This window comes from Callithrix jacchus, chromosome 10, assembly GCF_049354715.1.
Source record: "Callithrix jacchus isolate 240 chromosome 10, calJac240_pri, whole genome shotgun sequence".
NCBI classification, from domain to species: domain Eukaryota; kingdom Metazoa; phylum Chordata; class Mammalia; order Primates; family Cebidae; genus Callithrix; species Callithrix jacchus.
The window spans coordinates 125,195,145-125,208,886 of record NC_133511.1 but is presented as its reverse complement, the minus strand read 5'-3'; the positions used below and the strand labels follow the sequence as shown (position 1 = coordinate 125,208,886).

Genomic DNA, 13,742 nt, shown 5'->3' with positions numbered 1-13,742 from the left:
GGGCCGAGACCTCAGGCAGAGGGGGACAGACCCTGGTGCCGGGCTGGCCCTGCTTTCAGCAGGAGGCGATGATGCAGGGGGCCAGAAAAGGCTGCTGGTCAGTCGGGGGGAGCTCCCACAGAGGAAGCAGCCAGCCGAGATGCAGAAGGCAGGGTCCCCTCAACAATGTCCTCTGAAAAGGCGAGGCAGGGACTGCTCTGGCAATACCTACAGATAGATGGTCGGCCCCCAGCCCTCAGCCATACCTCTGACGAAGCAGAGGCTCCCAGGGAGGGGCACCCACAAGTACCTGCACCTGTTCCCCCAGACCCTCGGAGCCCACGTGACCCCATCCCACCAGGGCTTCAGCTACAAAATAATTGCTGAGGCCAGCTAGGCAAGGACACACACTTGGTACTGACTGAACAGGCCCCACAGTCATGAGCGCAACCCACAGGCCACGCCATGCACAGCTGAGATGGTTTCAGCCAAGCGGCCTTTCAGCAGAGTTGAACGAGTCCAGAGTCCCCAGCAGGTCCTCACCATGAAGTAACAACTGGAATGCGATGGTGACCCTAACAGCTAACCGCCACCGAGCCAGGCCCTGAGCTCGGCACTTTCCAACACCGCCTCTCTGCAGCCTCAGGATGAGCCTGTGAGAGCATAAAGACCATTCCCTCCTACAGATGGGGAAACTGAGGCCTGGAGCAGTTAACATGTTTGTCCAAGACCGCAGAGTTAGGAGCGGGACAGAGAAGCAGGTCAGGCCGTAGCGGGTGTGGGGGGCCTGCACGTGCTCCTCTGGAGGCTGAGAAGATAGGCAGCCCCAGGACCCTGACCCTGCAGCTTGCCGCTGCCCCTCAGCTGTTCCAGCAAAACTTGGGGTAGGGAAAGGAGGCTGGGGACACCTCAGGTGTCCGAAACAGCAGCTTCTGCTTAGAGACCAGTACTGCGTAGTGGCTGCTGCCCAGAAGCACACCCCAAGCCACCTGTGCCACCTGGGGTGACCTTCCAGCATGCCTCGGTGACCAAGCTGGCCTTAGGTACTGTGGGCAAGCAAGAGCAGAACAGGGCCTGCCCATCCTCCTAACACCTACACAGAGCAAGAGCAGAACAGGGCCCGCCCGTCCTCCTAACACCTACACAGAGCAAGAGCGGGGCACTTCAACTGAGTGCATCCCTCTTGCTCAAGGACCTCACAGATCACAGGATTTGGGGCGGGGTCCCAATTCTGCATTCCCATCTGCCCTCCATCCTGCTCTGCCAATACCAGCCAGTGAGGCTGGGGGCATCCACGAACCTGTTCCCACCTGGACCCCAGCCCTCTGGGAGAGGCCCTAATCCCTGACTGTGGTGAGATCAGATCACTGGTTAAGTACCGGAAGAAGCCTTGGTGAGGGAGCTCCAAGGGTGGGAGGTGACAGGCGTGGTGGTGTCCCAGCCCAGGCTGCAGTCCACCCTGATGGAGGAGGTCTGGATCAGAACTGGGCTGTGCAGGGCAGAGCCCAGAGGGAGAAATGGTCACCTGGGGGTCTCTGTACAGGGCCCCCTGGACCCGCAGAGATGAGCAGAGCAAGGAGGCCTCCCGGAGCCCAGCACCAGAACCAGCACCTAGCACCCAGCAGCCCAGAGCCCAGCGCCTAGCGCCCAGCGCCCAGGGACCCAGAGCCCAGCGCCTAGCACCCAGCCGCCCGGAGCCCAGCACCAGAACCAGCACCTAGCACCCAGCAGCCCAGAGCCCAGCGCCTAGTGCCCAGCAACCCAGAGCCCAGTGCCTAGCATCCAGCAACCCAGAACCCAGCACCTAGCACCCAGCGGCCCGGAACCCAGCACCTAGCACCCAGCGCCTAGCGCCCAGTGACCCAAAGCTCAGCACCTAGCACCCAGCGGCCTGAAGGCCAGCACCTAGCACCCAGTGGTGTGCCAGACAGGCCTGGATCCCAGATATCTCACATTGCCCTCCAAATCAGTCATGCTCAAGCCAGGGCCCTGCAGCCCAAGGGGCCATGAAGGTAGACTGGGTCCAAAAAGGGCCTTCGACACTGAGAAGCCAAGTGGCACCTCCACCAGCCAGCCTCTGCTCCTAGTGGGACCCACTCTGCTCGGCCAGCGAGTAGCTGGATGATGAGCAGAAGGGGCTGGTACTTAATAAATGTTGTTTTCTTAAGAGGATAAAACTTTTCAAAACAGGTGGAAATTTTTTTTAATTAAAACTAGTGGCCAAAAGGGGGGAAAGCAGCCCCTGTTCTGCCCTCCCGCCATGAGCCATCCTCTGCACACCTCAAGCTGTTCGCTGCCCAGGTGTCTGCTGAGGCACAGGGGTTGGTTAAGAATCCATGAACCCTCGGCCAGCCGTGGCTCTCTGGAGCTCTGCCCCAGGCCACTGGGGGACAGGCCAGGCAGCCTGGGGGCCATGGAGGGCAGAGCCCAGCCGGGTCAGCATATAGGTCCACAATGGGCACACGGTCTCCGAGCCACCCCTGTGAACACAGCTCTCCCTATCCTAGCCCACTAGGTCCCGGGGATCTGTCCCACAGGGTGATAGGCTGTCACAGACCAGTATCGGAGCCATGGCCTTCGGTTATACCCGAGGCCAGGTAGTCACCTGCTCCACAGGCACAGGCAACGCCACACTGGGGGCTGCTCTGTGGCACAGCCGAGGACACCAAAGCCAGCACATACCCGGAGCGCCCTGCAGGGTAGGGCAGGAGTCCCCGGCCGCTCGCTCTTTGTAACCACAGCTGCAGTGGAGCCTACATGGCAAGGACTGTGGTGGCAGCAGCCAGAGCAGCTGAATGAGTGTCCCAAGGGAGCACAGCCCAGGCCCAGGCATCCTCCGGCACTGCAGCAAACTCCCTGGGCCCCCTGAGAAGCGGCCAAGCAGCAGGCACACAAACTCTCAGGGGCACAACCTGGAGGGTGACACTCTCTTCATGTTCAAATCTTAAGAACCCATGAAAAACATCACTCAGTCACCTACTCCATAATTTTAACTCAAAAGTACCAAAGTAGCTAGGCACAGAGGCTCATACCTGTAATCCCAGCACTTTGGAATGCTGAGGCAGGAGGATCACTTGAGCCCAGGAGTTCCGAATCAGCCTGGGCAACATGACAAGACCCCATCCCTACAAAAAAAAAAGTCTTTAAAAAAAATTACCTGCGCATGGAGGTGTGTGCCTATAGTCCCAGCTACTCAGGAGGCTGATGCAGGAGAACCACACGAACCCGGGGGGAAGTCAACGCTGCAGTGAGCTGTGATGGCACACTACACTCCAGCCTCGGCAAGAGTGAGACTCAGTCTCGAAATAAATTTTAAAAGTACCAGGCTGGGCATGGTGGCTCACGCCTGTAATCCCAGCACTTTGGGAAGCCGAGGCAGGTGGATCACCTGAGGTCAGGAGTTCCAGACCAGCCTGGCCAACATGGTGAAACCCTGTCTCCATTAAAAATACAAAAATTAGCTAGGTGTGGTGGTGGATGCCTGTAATCCCAGCTACCTAGGAGGTGGAGGTTGCAGTGAGCCGAGATTGTGCCACTGCACTCAAGCCTGGGAGACAGAGCGAGACGCCATCTCAAAAAATAAATAAAAAGGACCAAAACTTTTTAGTATAAACATTTATTATTCCATAATTCCTCTTTTGCATGACTAAAAATGTTTACATAAAGGTTTTTGGAAAACGGTGAGAATACCAAGTGAAGGATACAAGCACCTGAACCCACGCCCCTGCCATGACATCTCATGAATCAGGGCTACAGGGGGCTGGTAGGTACCACGTGGACCTGGGACTTCAGTCAAGTCCCTTTCGGGTACACTAGGTTTCCCACACCCCAGAAATATGGGCTTTTACTGCAGGAGGCGAGGGGTCCCTCACACTTGGCCCCAGAAGCTTTATGCCATTAGCCAGACAGCTGTTCTACAGCCTGCGTTAGATTTGGGGATGGCAGAGGGAGACAATGCCCAGCAGAATTGGAGCCACAGGAGGTGAGGATGGGTAAGATCTGCTGCCTGGACAGATGAGGCCTTAGACGGCCTCAGAACAGTTACTGATCGTCTACCAGACATCACACTAGAGGCAGAAGGACACAAAGACAGCCCCTGTCCTCAAGGCCCTCCCAGGCTGGGTGGACCATGGAAGGTTCCAGATGGATCTGGCCAGAGAAATGCCCACACCAGGGGCAGAAGATGGACAGGCCTGCTCAGGGCAGAACAGCATGCCGGGCCAAAAAGTTCCGAGGCTGGATTATGGGCACAACTTTCTGAGGGAAGAAGGACATGATGAAAACTACTTTGAGAAAAATTACTCTGGCCAGAGCGTAAGATAAATGGGTGAAGGGAAGGTTCCAGAAAGCAGAGAGACCAAGTAAAAGCTGATGTCAACTGCTCTGAATCTAGCCTTTCACGGAGTATGCACTGCAGGGCCTGTGGGTGAAGCCTCAGAGCCCAGGGTGTCTGACTGGAGGGGAGGGTGGGGGTAGGCTTTCGCGTGGGCAGGGGCAGAGCTGGGGCCTGTGTCTACAGTTCGAGAAACAACGGGCATGGATGCCAGTTCAGAGGCTCCAGCTGCAGTGAGGAGGAGGCCAGGGCAGCACAGCCACACCCACATCCAGGCTCCTTTTGGGAACCGAGTTCGCTCTGGGGGAAAGTTTGGAGACACGACCTTTACCCACAGAAGCAAGGCCTAGGACGTGTCTTGCTCCAAAACCACGTCATACAGTGAGGACATTAAGCTTCAGGTCCCGTCGAGGAGACAGCCTGCTTCTTCCTGGCACAGAATCCAAGGTGGCTAGAGCGAGAAGGCACCCAGAACCCAGCCCAGCGTGTTCCGGCCAGGGCCATGCGCTTGGATAGCTATTAATGCCCCATTGAGCAATTTCCCGAGAGCTTTGCCAGGCAGGTACCGCCTCCCCATCTGGGCTAATAGAGGGGTAGGTCCCAGGGAAGAAATGAAAGGTGCCCACATTTTGCTCTGGAACGCACTAGGGGAGCGAAGTGATAATTAACTCAGTAATTCTATTTGCCCTCAGGCTAATGCTAAAATTAGAGTGCATCAGAGTTTCTTTCCTGAGCGCACACCGGAGTGAGCCGGGCAGTAGGAGTGTCTCGGGGAATTCGGCACAAAGGGCACCTCCAGGGCCCTCCACAACTGTCAGCAAAACCCAGAAATGTCAAGGCCGGCTCCACTGCACCCGGCAGATGAATTCACTTCCACAGCCTGAGACTGCCAGCTCATCAGAGGCCACTTAAAATCCAGCCCTCTGACACATGTTGGATATCACCATTTATCATCCCCGGATCAAGAGATCAAAGGATGGAACCCGACAGGATGGCTCTGAGGTTCACCACAAAAGAGTGAATGTGCAAGAAGAGTCAACGCATTTTCTGAAAAGGACAGTGAGGTGGGAATTTGTACAACTGGTCTCAAAACATAATCTGATGCTTCGGAGATGGAGACAGCAGCGTTCCACAGGCAGTGGAGAACAAGGAAGGTTCTGGAATCAGGACCCAGGTATCTGTGGACCCTGCACATCAAAGGGCAGCATTTTCAATGAATGGACAGATCTGACCATCCTACCAAGGTGCTGGACAACTCCCTATTCACCGGCCAGACCCCTACCTCATGCCATACACAAAAAGAAAAATAATAATCAGAATAATGTCTGAATGTAAAATACACAACAGTTAACACTCCTGGAAAAAATAATGGAGAATATAATATTTATAATCTGGAGAGGGAGGAACAAGGGATAGGAAAAAACTCACAGGGAAAAGAAGAGGTGTGATTTCATGAAGCTTTTTGATGCCTTTATGATAACGTACCACCAGAAAAAAGGATAAAGGACTAGCTACAGACCAGCAGTGAAATCTGAAACAAACAGAAAAAAGAAGTGAAGTCCACACCAAATAAAGACCTCCCAGAAATAATAAGAGAAAGACAAACAGGCTAGGCATGATGACTCACACCTGTAATCCCAGCACTTTGGGAGGCAGAGGTGGGTGGTTCACTTGAGGTCAGGAGTTCTAGACCAGCCTGGCCAACATGGTGACACCCATCTCTACCAAAAATACAAAAATTAGCCAGGTGTGGTGGCGCACACCTGTAGTCCCACTACTTGGGAGGCTGAGCCAGGAGAACAGCCTGAACCCGGAAGGCGGAGGCTGCAGTGAGCAGATCACAATCATGCCATTGAACTCCAGCCTGGGAGACAGAGCTCGGTCTCAAAAAAAAAAAACAAAAAAAAAGAAAGAAAAAGACAAACAACAGAAAAATAGGCCAAGGATAAGTGTAGGCAATTTGCAGAAAAATAAGTACCAATAAACCAGAAATGAGGGATGTGCAATCCAAAGGTGTTATAATTTTTAACCAAACTGGAACCACAGAAAATACCAGAAACCAAAATCTGGTAATTGTCAGCATCAGAGAGGATGTAGGAAAGCATGTGTTCTCACAGACGCTTGCAGGGATGAATTACGGCCTTTTAGGAGTTATGTATGTATGTACGTACATGTGAATGTGTTTGAGCCAGGGTCTCGCTCTGCCGCCCGGAGTAGATCTGTTGCAGTGATGTGATCATGGCTTACTGCAGCCTTGACCTACTGGGCTCAAGAGATTTTCCCACCTCAGCCTCTCAAGTAGCTGAGACTACAGGAGTGGGACACCATACCCAGCTAATTTTTTAATTTTTTTTTGTAGAGATGGGGGTCTCCCAATGTTGCCCAGCCTGGTCTCAAACTCCTGGACTCAAGTGATCCTCCTGCTTCACCCTCCCAAAGTGCTGGGATTACCTGGGTGAGCCACCATGCCCGGCCTCAGTATCTTTAAAGACATAAATGGACACTCCTTGACTAGGAATGCATCCCATAAAAACCCTTATACACATGCAGAGACACACGAGCATGCATGCCTTGTAATAGCAATGAACTCTGGAAAAACTCCTCAATCAGGTGAACGCTGCAAAGTGCACCTGTGCACCATGAAGTGGCAACTGGCTTTCAACAAGAGCAAAGATATAAAAATAAAAGTACAAAGTAGGGTGTGGTAGCACACGCCTGCAGTCCCAGCTACTCGGGAGGCTGAGGCAGGAAGATCCTTTGAAGAGTTGGAGGCCAGCCTGGGCAATAGTGAGAACAAATAGAATGAAATAATAATAATAATAAAATAGGCTGAGCACAGTGGCTCATGCCTATAATCCGAACACTTTGGGAGGCTGAGGTGGGAGGATCACTTGATGCCAGGAGTTCAAGACCAGCCTGGACAGCAAAGCAAGACACTTGTCTCCACAACAAATTTTTAAAAATTAGCCAGGCAGGCTGGACACAGTGGCTCACACCTGTAATCCCAGCACGTTGGGAGGCCAAGGCAGGCAGATCACTTGAAGTCAGGAGTTCGAGACCAGCCTAGCCAACGTGGCAAAACCCCATCTCTACTAAAAATACAAAAATTAGCCAGGCATAGTGGCAGACACGTGCAGTCACAGCTACTGAGGCACAAGAATTGCTTGAACCAGGCAGGCGGAGGTTACAATAAGCTGAGATCTTGTCTCAAAAAAAAAAAGAGGAGGAGGAGGAGCCAGGCGCTTCAGGGTGAGGGAGGGCACAGAAGGAGTGCCTCTTCTGAGGCACTCTCAATCCCTACTGGTCCAGAGGCCTCAGGATCCTGAAGGAAGAAAAATGTCAAGCCCCGTGCTAGGAGAGGCCATGGAGATGGAATCAGCTGGTTCCATTTTACAAAAAAAAAAGGAAACTGGGGCCCCAAGGCCCCACAGGGAGGAGGGAGGGGACTCTGAGCCCCGTGGAGCCCTGGGTACCTGCAATGGGGTGGGATGGAATGGAGCCTGAGCCGCCCCCACCAAGCACCCTCTTGGGAGAGGAGCCGTTATCATATCCTTGAAGGGGCCCTTGAAACCCCACAAAGGCTAAAAACCAGTTTCCTCCTTGAGTGGACCTTCACCTCAGTTTAACCACAAGAAAAATTACATTAAGGCCATGCACAGTGGCTCACACCTGCAATCCCAACACTTTGGGAGGCTGAAGCGGGAGGATGGCTTAAGCCCAGGAGTTCAAGACCAGCCTGAGCTACACAGTGAACCCCTGCCTCTACAAAAAATAAACAAAGTTAGCCGGGCACACCTGTGGTCTTAACTACTTGGGGGCTGAGGTGAAAGGATTGCTTCAGCCCAGGAGTTACAGGCTGCAAAGAGCAGTGATGGTGTCACTGTACTCCAGCCTGGGCAACAGAGCAAGACTCAAAAGAACAATTAAATCTCAAAAAACATTACATTAAGGCAAACTAAAAGCAGACGTTTAAAATACATATATATTAAATACACTCCAATAAAGCAAATAAGAAAATACCCAGAAAGAACTTCCCAGGGGGTCCACAGCAGGAGACCCCATGCACGAGGGACAGAGAACAGTGACCCTGTGGCAGAACCTCCAGCCCATTAGGCTCAATCAGAAAATGAGGTTCCTGGCACGCTGAGAGCAAGAGGCACAGCAGCCACGGCTCTGGCACACAAGGAGCCAGGCCACCAAAGCCAACTGTCCCCTACTAGGTGTCAGACAAACCAGGACAAACGGGAAACCAGAGACTGGAGCCAGAGAACAGGGACTGCCACACAGGGCTTGGGAACGAGCAGGGACCTCGGACCGCCACCCGGGTGCATAAGAGCTGCCCGTCTGCACATGCCTCTGCATGGCTTAGGGGCACAGGGACACCCCACCCCCAACCCAGGAAGGCAGCCCCCCCACTTACGCAGGTGGGGCAAGAAAGGACAGTGCCAGCATCCAGCTCGGCTCCTAACTCAGAGCTCTGGGCCCCCTCGGGGGTAACCAGCACAGAGCTCAGACCCCAAATATCTTCACCCACCTCCTGGTCCCCACCTAGACAAGAGTGCTGGGGACTGGCTCTCAGTCACACCCTTGAGGGCCTCTTCAAAGGACACTGAATGCCCCAGGGCAGGAGCTCTTGGCCCTCAGCTCCCTCGCCCCAGACACCAGCTCTTGGGACCCCACCAGCACATGCAAGGTGGACACCATCGTCCCAATTTTGCAGATGAGGAAACTGAGGCTGAGGGCCAGCACATGGCTCTCGAGAGCTGAAGAGAATGTAGAGAGCAGCCGGAGCCAGCCGGTGGATCCCTGGGGCAGGCTGGTCACAAGCCACAGCTGCCTCCGCCTGTCACATTTGGGCCGCGCTGCCCCAGGAGAGCCCTGCAGAGCAGCCTGGCATGAAGCCCACACCCTCCTGCTTCCTGAACAAATAAGTGAACGGGGCCACGAAGCCAACAAGCTGGATGTAGCCCCAGCTCCCGCCAGGGCCTCCCCAACAGACTCCCCATTTGGAGATGGAATTAAGTGTCCCCGAGGCCTCACAAACCACAAACGTCCGGCTGTCTCACGGCTTCTGTAACCTAAACTTGGCCCTTACTCTTACCCTCCCAGCACTCCTCTCAGGGCCCAGGTCCCTCCTCTGAGAGGCCAGCACTGACTCCCCAGCTTGTCCTCATTACTTGGCTCGTTCCTGAACCTCAGCAGGAAAGTCTCAGGCCAGATTCTCCCACAAGCCACCTCCACCAGGATGCATGCGCCCGGCTCAAGCTGCTGGGAGATGCCACCAACCACGATCAATCCAATCCGTGGATGGACTGACAAGTATAATGTGGTCCCTCCATACAGCGGAATATTATTCAGCCACAAAAAGGGCTGAAACAGGCTGCACGCAGTAATTCCAGCACTTTGGGAGGCCAAGGTGGGCGGATCACTTGAGGTCAGGAGTCCAAGAGCAGCCTGACCAACATGGTGAAACCCTGTCTCTACTAAAAACACAAAAATTAGCTAGGCGTGGTAGGGGGGCGGTGCCTGGAATCCAAGCTACTCAGGAGGCTGAGGCAGGAGAACGGCTTAAACCCAGGAGGCGGAAGTTGCAGTGAGACAAGATCGCGCCACTGCACTCCAGCCTGGGTGACAGAGTGAGACTCCCTCTTAAAAAAAAAAAAAAAAAAGAGCTGAAACACCCATAGGTGGTACTACTTGGATAACCCCTGAAAATGTTGTAGTAACCAAGGAAGTCAGCCATGAAAGATGACAGACATATCACAGAGGATGTATAATATGAGAGCATTCATACAGCACACCCCGAACAGGCAGAGCCATAGAGGCAGAAAGCAGACTCGTGGTCACCAGGGCATCGGGGAGAGGGAATGGGAAGTCACTGTGTAACGGGTACGGGTTTAATTCCAGGGTGATGGCAACATCTCCTAACTTGATAGAAGAGATGGTTGTAAACATTGTGAGTATACTAAATGCCTGCCTCGTAGACTTTAATTTTATATTATGTAACTTTCATCTCAATTAAAAAAAATCAGCTCCACCTATCACCTAGGAAAGACCTGGCTTCAGCGTGCATTCCCTATCCCTCCTGCCTAAAGCTTTCCAGAGGCTTTCACTGCCTTCTGGATCACAACCAGACACCACAGCATGATCTGGCCTCTAAGGACCTCTCACAGGACACCCCAAGGCTGAAGGCACACCCTGGGCCCCCCTCTGCAGAGCTGCACAGCTTGTTTCCCCGTCCTCCCCTCTACACGGGATGCCCTGACTTCAGGGGCCGCGCATTATCTGCCATTCTGTCACATCCAACCCCAGCACTTCACACGGTGGCAGACACCAAAGCAAAACAGCAACAACGTTACACAGGGCCAGGTGCGCGTTAACTCACTGAATTCATGGTATCCCCATTTTACAGGTGAGAAAACTAAGGCACGCAAAGGTAACATCAGCTTCCCAAGCTTCCCAGCACAGCAAGTGGCCAGGCTGCGATCAGACCTTTGACACCCGGGCTCTGTCCACAGTGCTAACTACTCCTGCCCCCCTCCCCCCGGGGGCTGCAGCAATGAGTGAGTCAGTAGACTGGATGTCCAAGGTCACACAGGAAAAATCCACACTACTGCAATAACAGCCTCTAGACTGGCCGGGGCCAGCAAGATCAAGGACTCTGAAACCCAACTGCGCTCACTGCAGTTCTCGGGCCAGTCCCAGGGCCTGTCCCGCACCTGGGCTGGGAATGGGGCTAAACGTCTCACACAGGGCACTTAGGGCTCCACACAGCCTAGGAGGGGAGCGGGGCGAGATGACAGAAACTAAGTATGGTGTCCGAAGTCAAACAGCTACCAAGCATGTAAGCCCAGCTGGGTCTGACCCCCAAAACCCCCTCAGCCCTGCCACTGGTCGCTGCAAGGGAGAAAGCAACTGGGAGGCCTCACCTGCCTGCACCCCCACCCCCCACCCATCTGTGTGAGTTCTGCTAAATGCCTGAGCAGTGACACAGCGCGGCTGAAATTAAACGGGTTCCAAAAACGACAGGAAGCACGAGGTGGATCTCCCCAGAAAAGTGCTGAACAAATGTTGGATCGAGTTCACCGGGAATTTCTTGGAAATGAACAGGGGAGTTAAAGGCAGGGGGCCCTGCTTCGGAGGGGACTCTCAGGGCACTCCACAAGGCACTCCGTTAACCCCACTCAGCCCTGCTGGGCCCTCCCAGAGGGCTGGGCCTTGGCCTTGGGCATGGACAGGAGGCGCCTCCCAGGGGAGAGGGGGTGCCTGCTAGACAGGCCGGCCCTGGAACAAACACTCGGGTCCGGGAGGAGAGAGGCCTAGGGCTTGGGAGCTGGGGAAGTTCTCAGCGCTGGAGCCACTAGAACAAAGCCATTTCCTTGGGTTCACAGCTTCGAATTGCAACAGGAAGCAATCAGGAAAGATAATCTGCTGCCCACTTACTGGCTTCGCTGGGGACCGAGATACAGATTTTCCGTAACTCACACAGAAAATCAGGGACACAACATAGAGCAGTTCTGCAGAAAGATTCCTCCCTTGCCTTCCATTTTAGGATGGGATCACCACATTCGCTGGGGCTCCCAGGCCTTGCGCCTAATGTTAAAATAATCAGCTCTATTTTTGCCTCACACACAACTGAACTGCACAGCTGTAATTCTTTCTACTTAGGGGACAGGCACTGGATTCCAGCAACATCGCCCCAAAACGTGAACAAAATCCAAAACTGCAACGAGGTGAAAAGCAACGTGGTCGGCTTAGAATCCCCCCCAACACTTTAAAACAGCTTCCCCAAAATCCCTTTTGCCTCCTTGGTCCAGGCATTTCCGGAAAAAGGAGGGGCACTGGCCTGTGCTCCCTAGATACCGTCACTGTTTTGTCTTTACCTTGTTTTGCTAACTCCAGACAAGGCCCCAAAATGTAAACACGCTCCTGAGGCAGATTTGGGGTGAAACTATCCACAGAATCTCTAGGCTTGGGCCAGAGGCAGGAGGACTTGAAGCAAACCCCAGGCTCCTCCTGTTCCCCACTGCCCCCCACACCTCCAGGCAAAGGCTGCAGCCTGAGGGATGAGACTACAGGGCCACCCCGCTGCACCATCCACACTGGAAATACTCAGGGAGACAGCTGTTCGCCTCAAGGAGGCCCAGACAAAGGGGCGCGAGGTCCTCCCGCTGAACTGCCACAGACAGAACAGGAGCCCCGGCGCGCACAGGCACTAGCGGCTGTGCCTCTTGGCCGGCCATACTCCATAAAAACAACACACGTACACCCGAAGAGAATGATTTAGGTAGCAAGAGGCTTGCTTTAAAAACCACATGGCAATCTCCAAATTAAAAGAACATGTGTAGCGTTTCACAACTGCTTAAGTTTCCTGAGTCCTCCTGACCTCAAACTCCACCCCTTGGGAAACAACAAAAGCTGGAGAGAAAGTTCCCCGGCCCTACCTCTCCCCACGGGCGTGTACCACTGAGGCACGAGCCCGCCTCCCCACCGCCCCGTGCAGCCGACCCGGGGAGGGACGCCATCTGGGGCCCCGGCGGCCACACGGGGCGTTTGGGGTCGCCCGGGCACCTGGCAGGTGTCAGTCCGCCTGGAAACCCACAGCCACGCGGCTCACAGGGGGCAGCGCCACCGGCCAGGCCGCCCCGCGCTCGGGCTCAGAACTTTCTCGCGGCAACTTCAGCCGGTCCTCGCAGCACGCGGGCCGGCCGCGCTCACGAAACGGCTCCCCGGGCCAGGCCCGCCTCGGGCCCCAGGTCCCCGCTCGGCTCCCGGCTTCTTCCCGCGGGCGGGGCAGGTGAGGACCCGCCCGCGCCGCACCTGGCGGAGCCCGCGCCGCCCCGGGACGCGGCGCCCCCGGGAAGGGCCCAGGCGGGGAGACAAAGGGCCCGTGCGCGGCGGGGACGGCGGGAGGTCCCCGGCGCGCGCCCCGACTCGCCAAGCGGCTTCCGAGGCGGCGGCGGCGGCGCCCGCGCACTTGGCCATTGTCCGAGCGGCCCGCGGCCCCCGGCCGGCCGGCGCCCACCTACCCGCGGCGGGGGCCGAGCAGCCACCCAGCACCAGCAGCAGCAGCAACGGCCACGGCGGCCGGGGCGGCGCTGCCTCCATGTTGTCCGGCGGCCGGACGAGCCCGCGCCGCGCTCACTCAGGCTCCATGGCGCGGCGGCGGCGGCGGCTCCTCGCGCGGCTCCCGGCGCCTCCGCCTCCCCCCTCGGGCGCCGCGGACCAGGACGACTGGGAGGAGGAGGGAGCAGGGCGCGCGGGAGCGGAAGCCGCGCCGCGTCTCCGCCCCCCACCGCCGCCCGCGCCCCCCGCGCCGGCCGCGCCCTCCCGCGGGCGCCCCCCGGAGCCTGCCGGCGGCCCTGGCGGCCCCAGCGGCCCAGGTCCCCGCGGCCCCTCCCCGCGCTCCCCGCCCTGTCCTGGGGGCGCC

The 13,742-nt window shown here is 55.9% G+C and overlaps 1 protein-coding gene across 1 annotated transcript in view; it reads right to left on the bottom strand.

Moving 5' to 3' along the window:
• Window positions 1-13,513, bottom strand: part of LRP5 (LDL receptor related protein 5) — a 137,195-nt gene extending 123,682 nt beyond the window's left edge. The window contains exon 1 of the mRNA XM_009008613.5: window positions 13,342-13,513. Within this exon, the coding sequence (XP_009006861.2) occupies window positions 13,342-13,420 (79 nt within the window). The 5' untranslated portion in view covers window positions 13,421-13,513. The remainder of the gene's footprint in view (window positions 1-13,341) is intronic.
• Window positions 13,514-13,742: the final 229 nt, after the last annotated feature.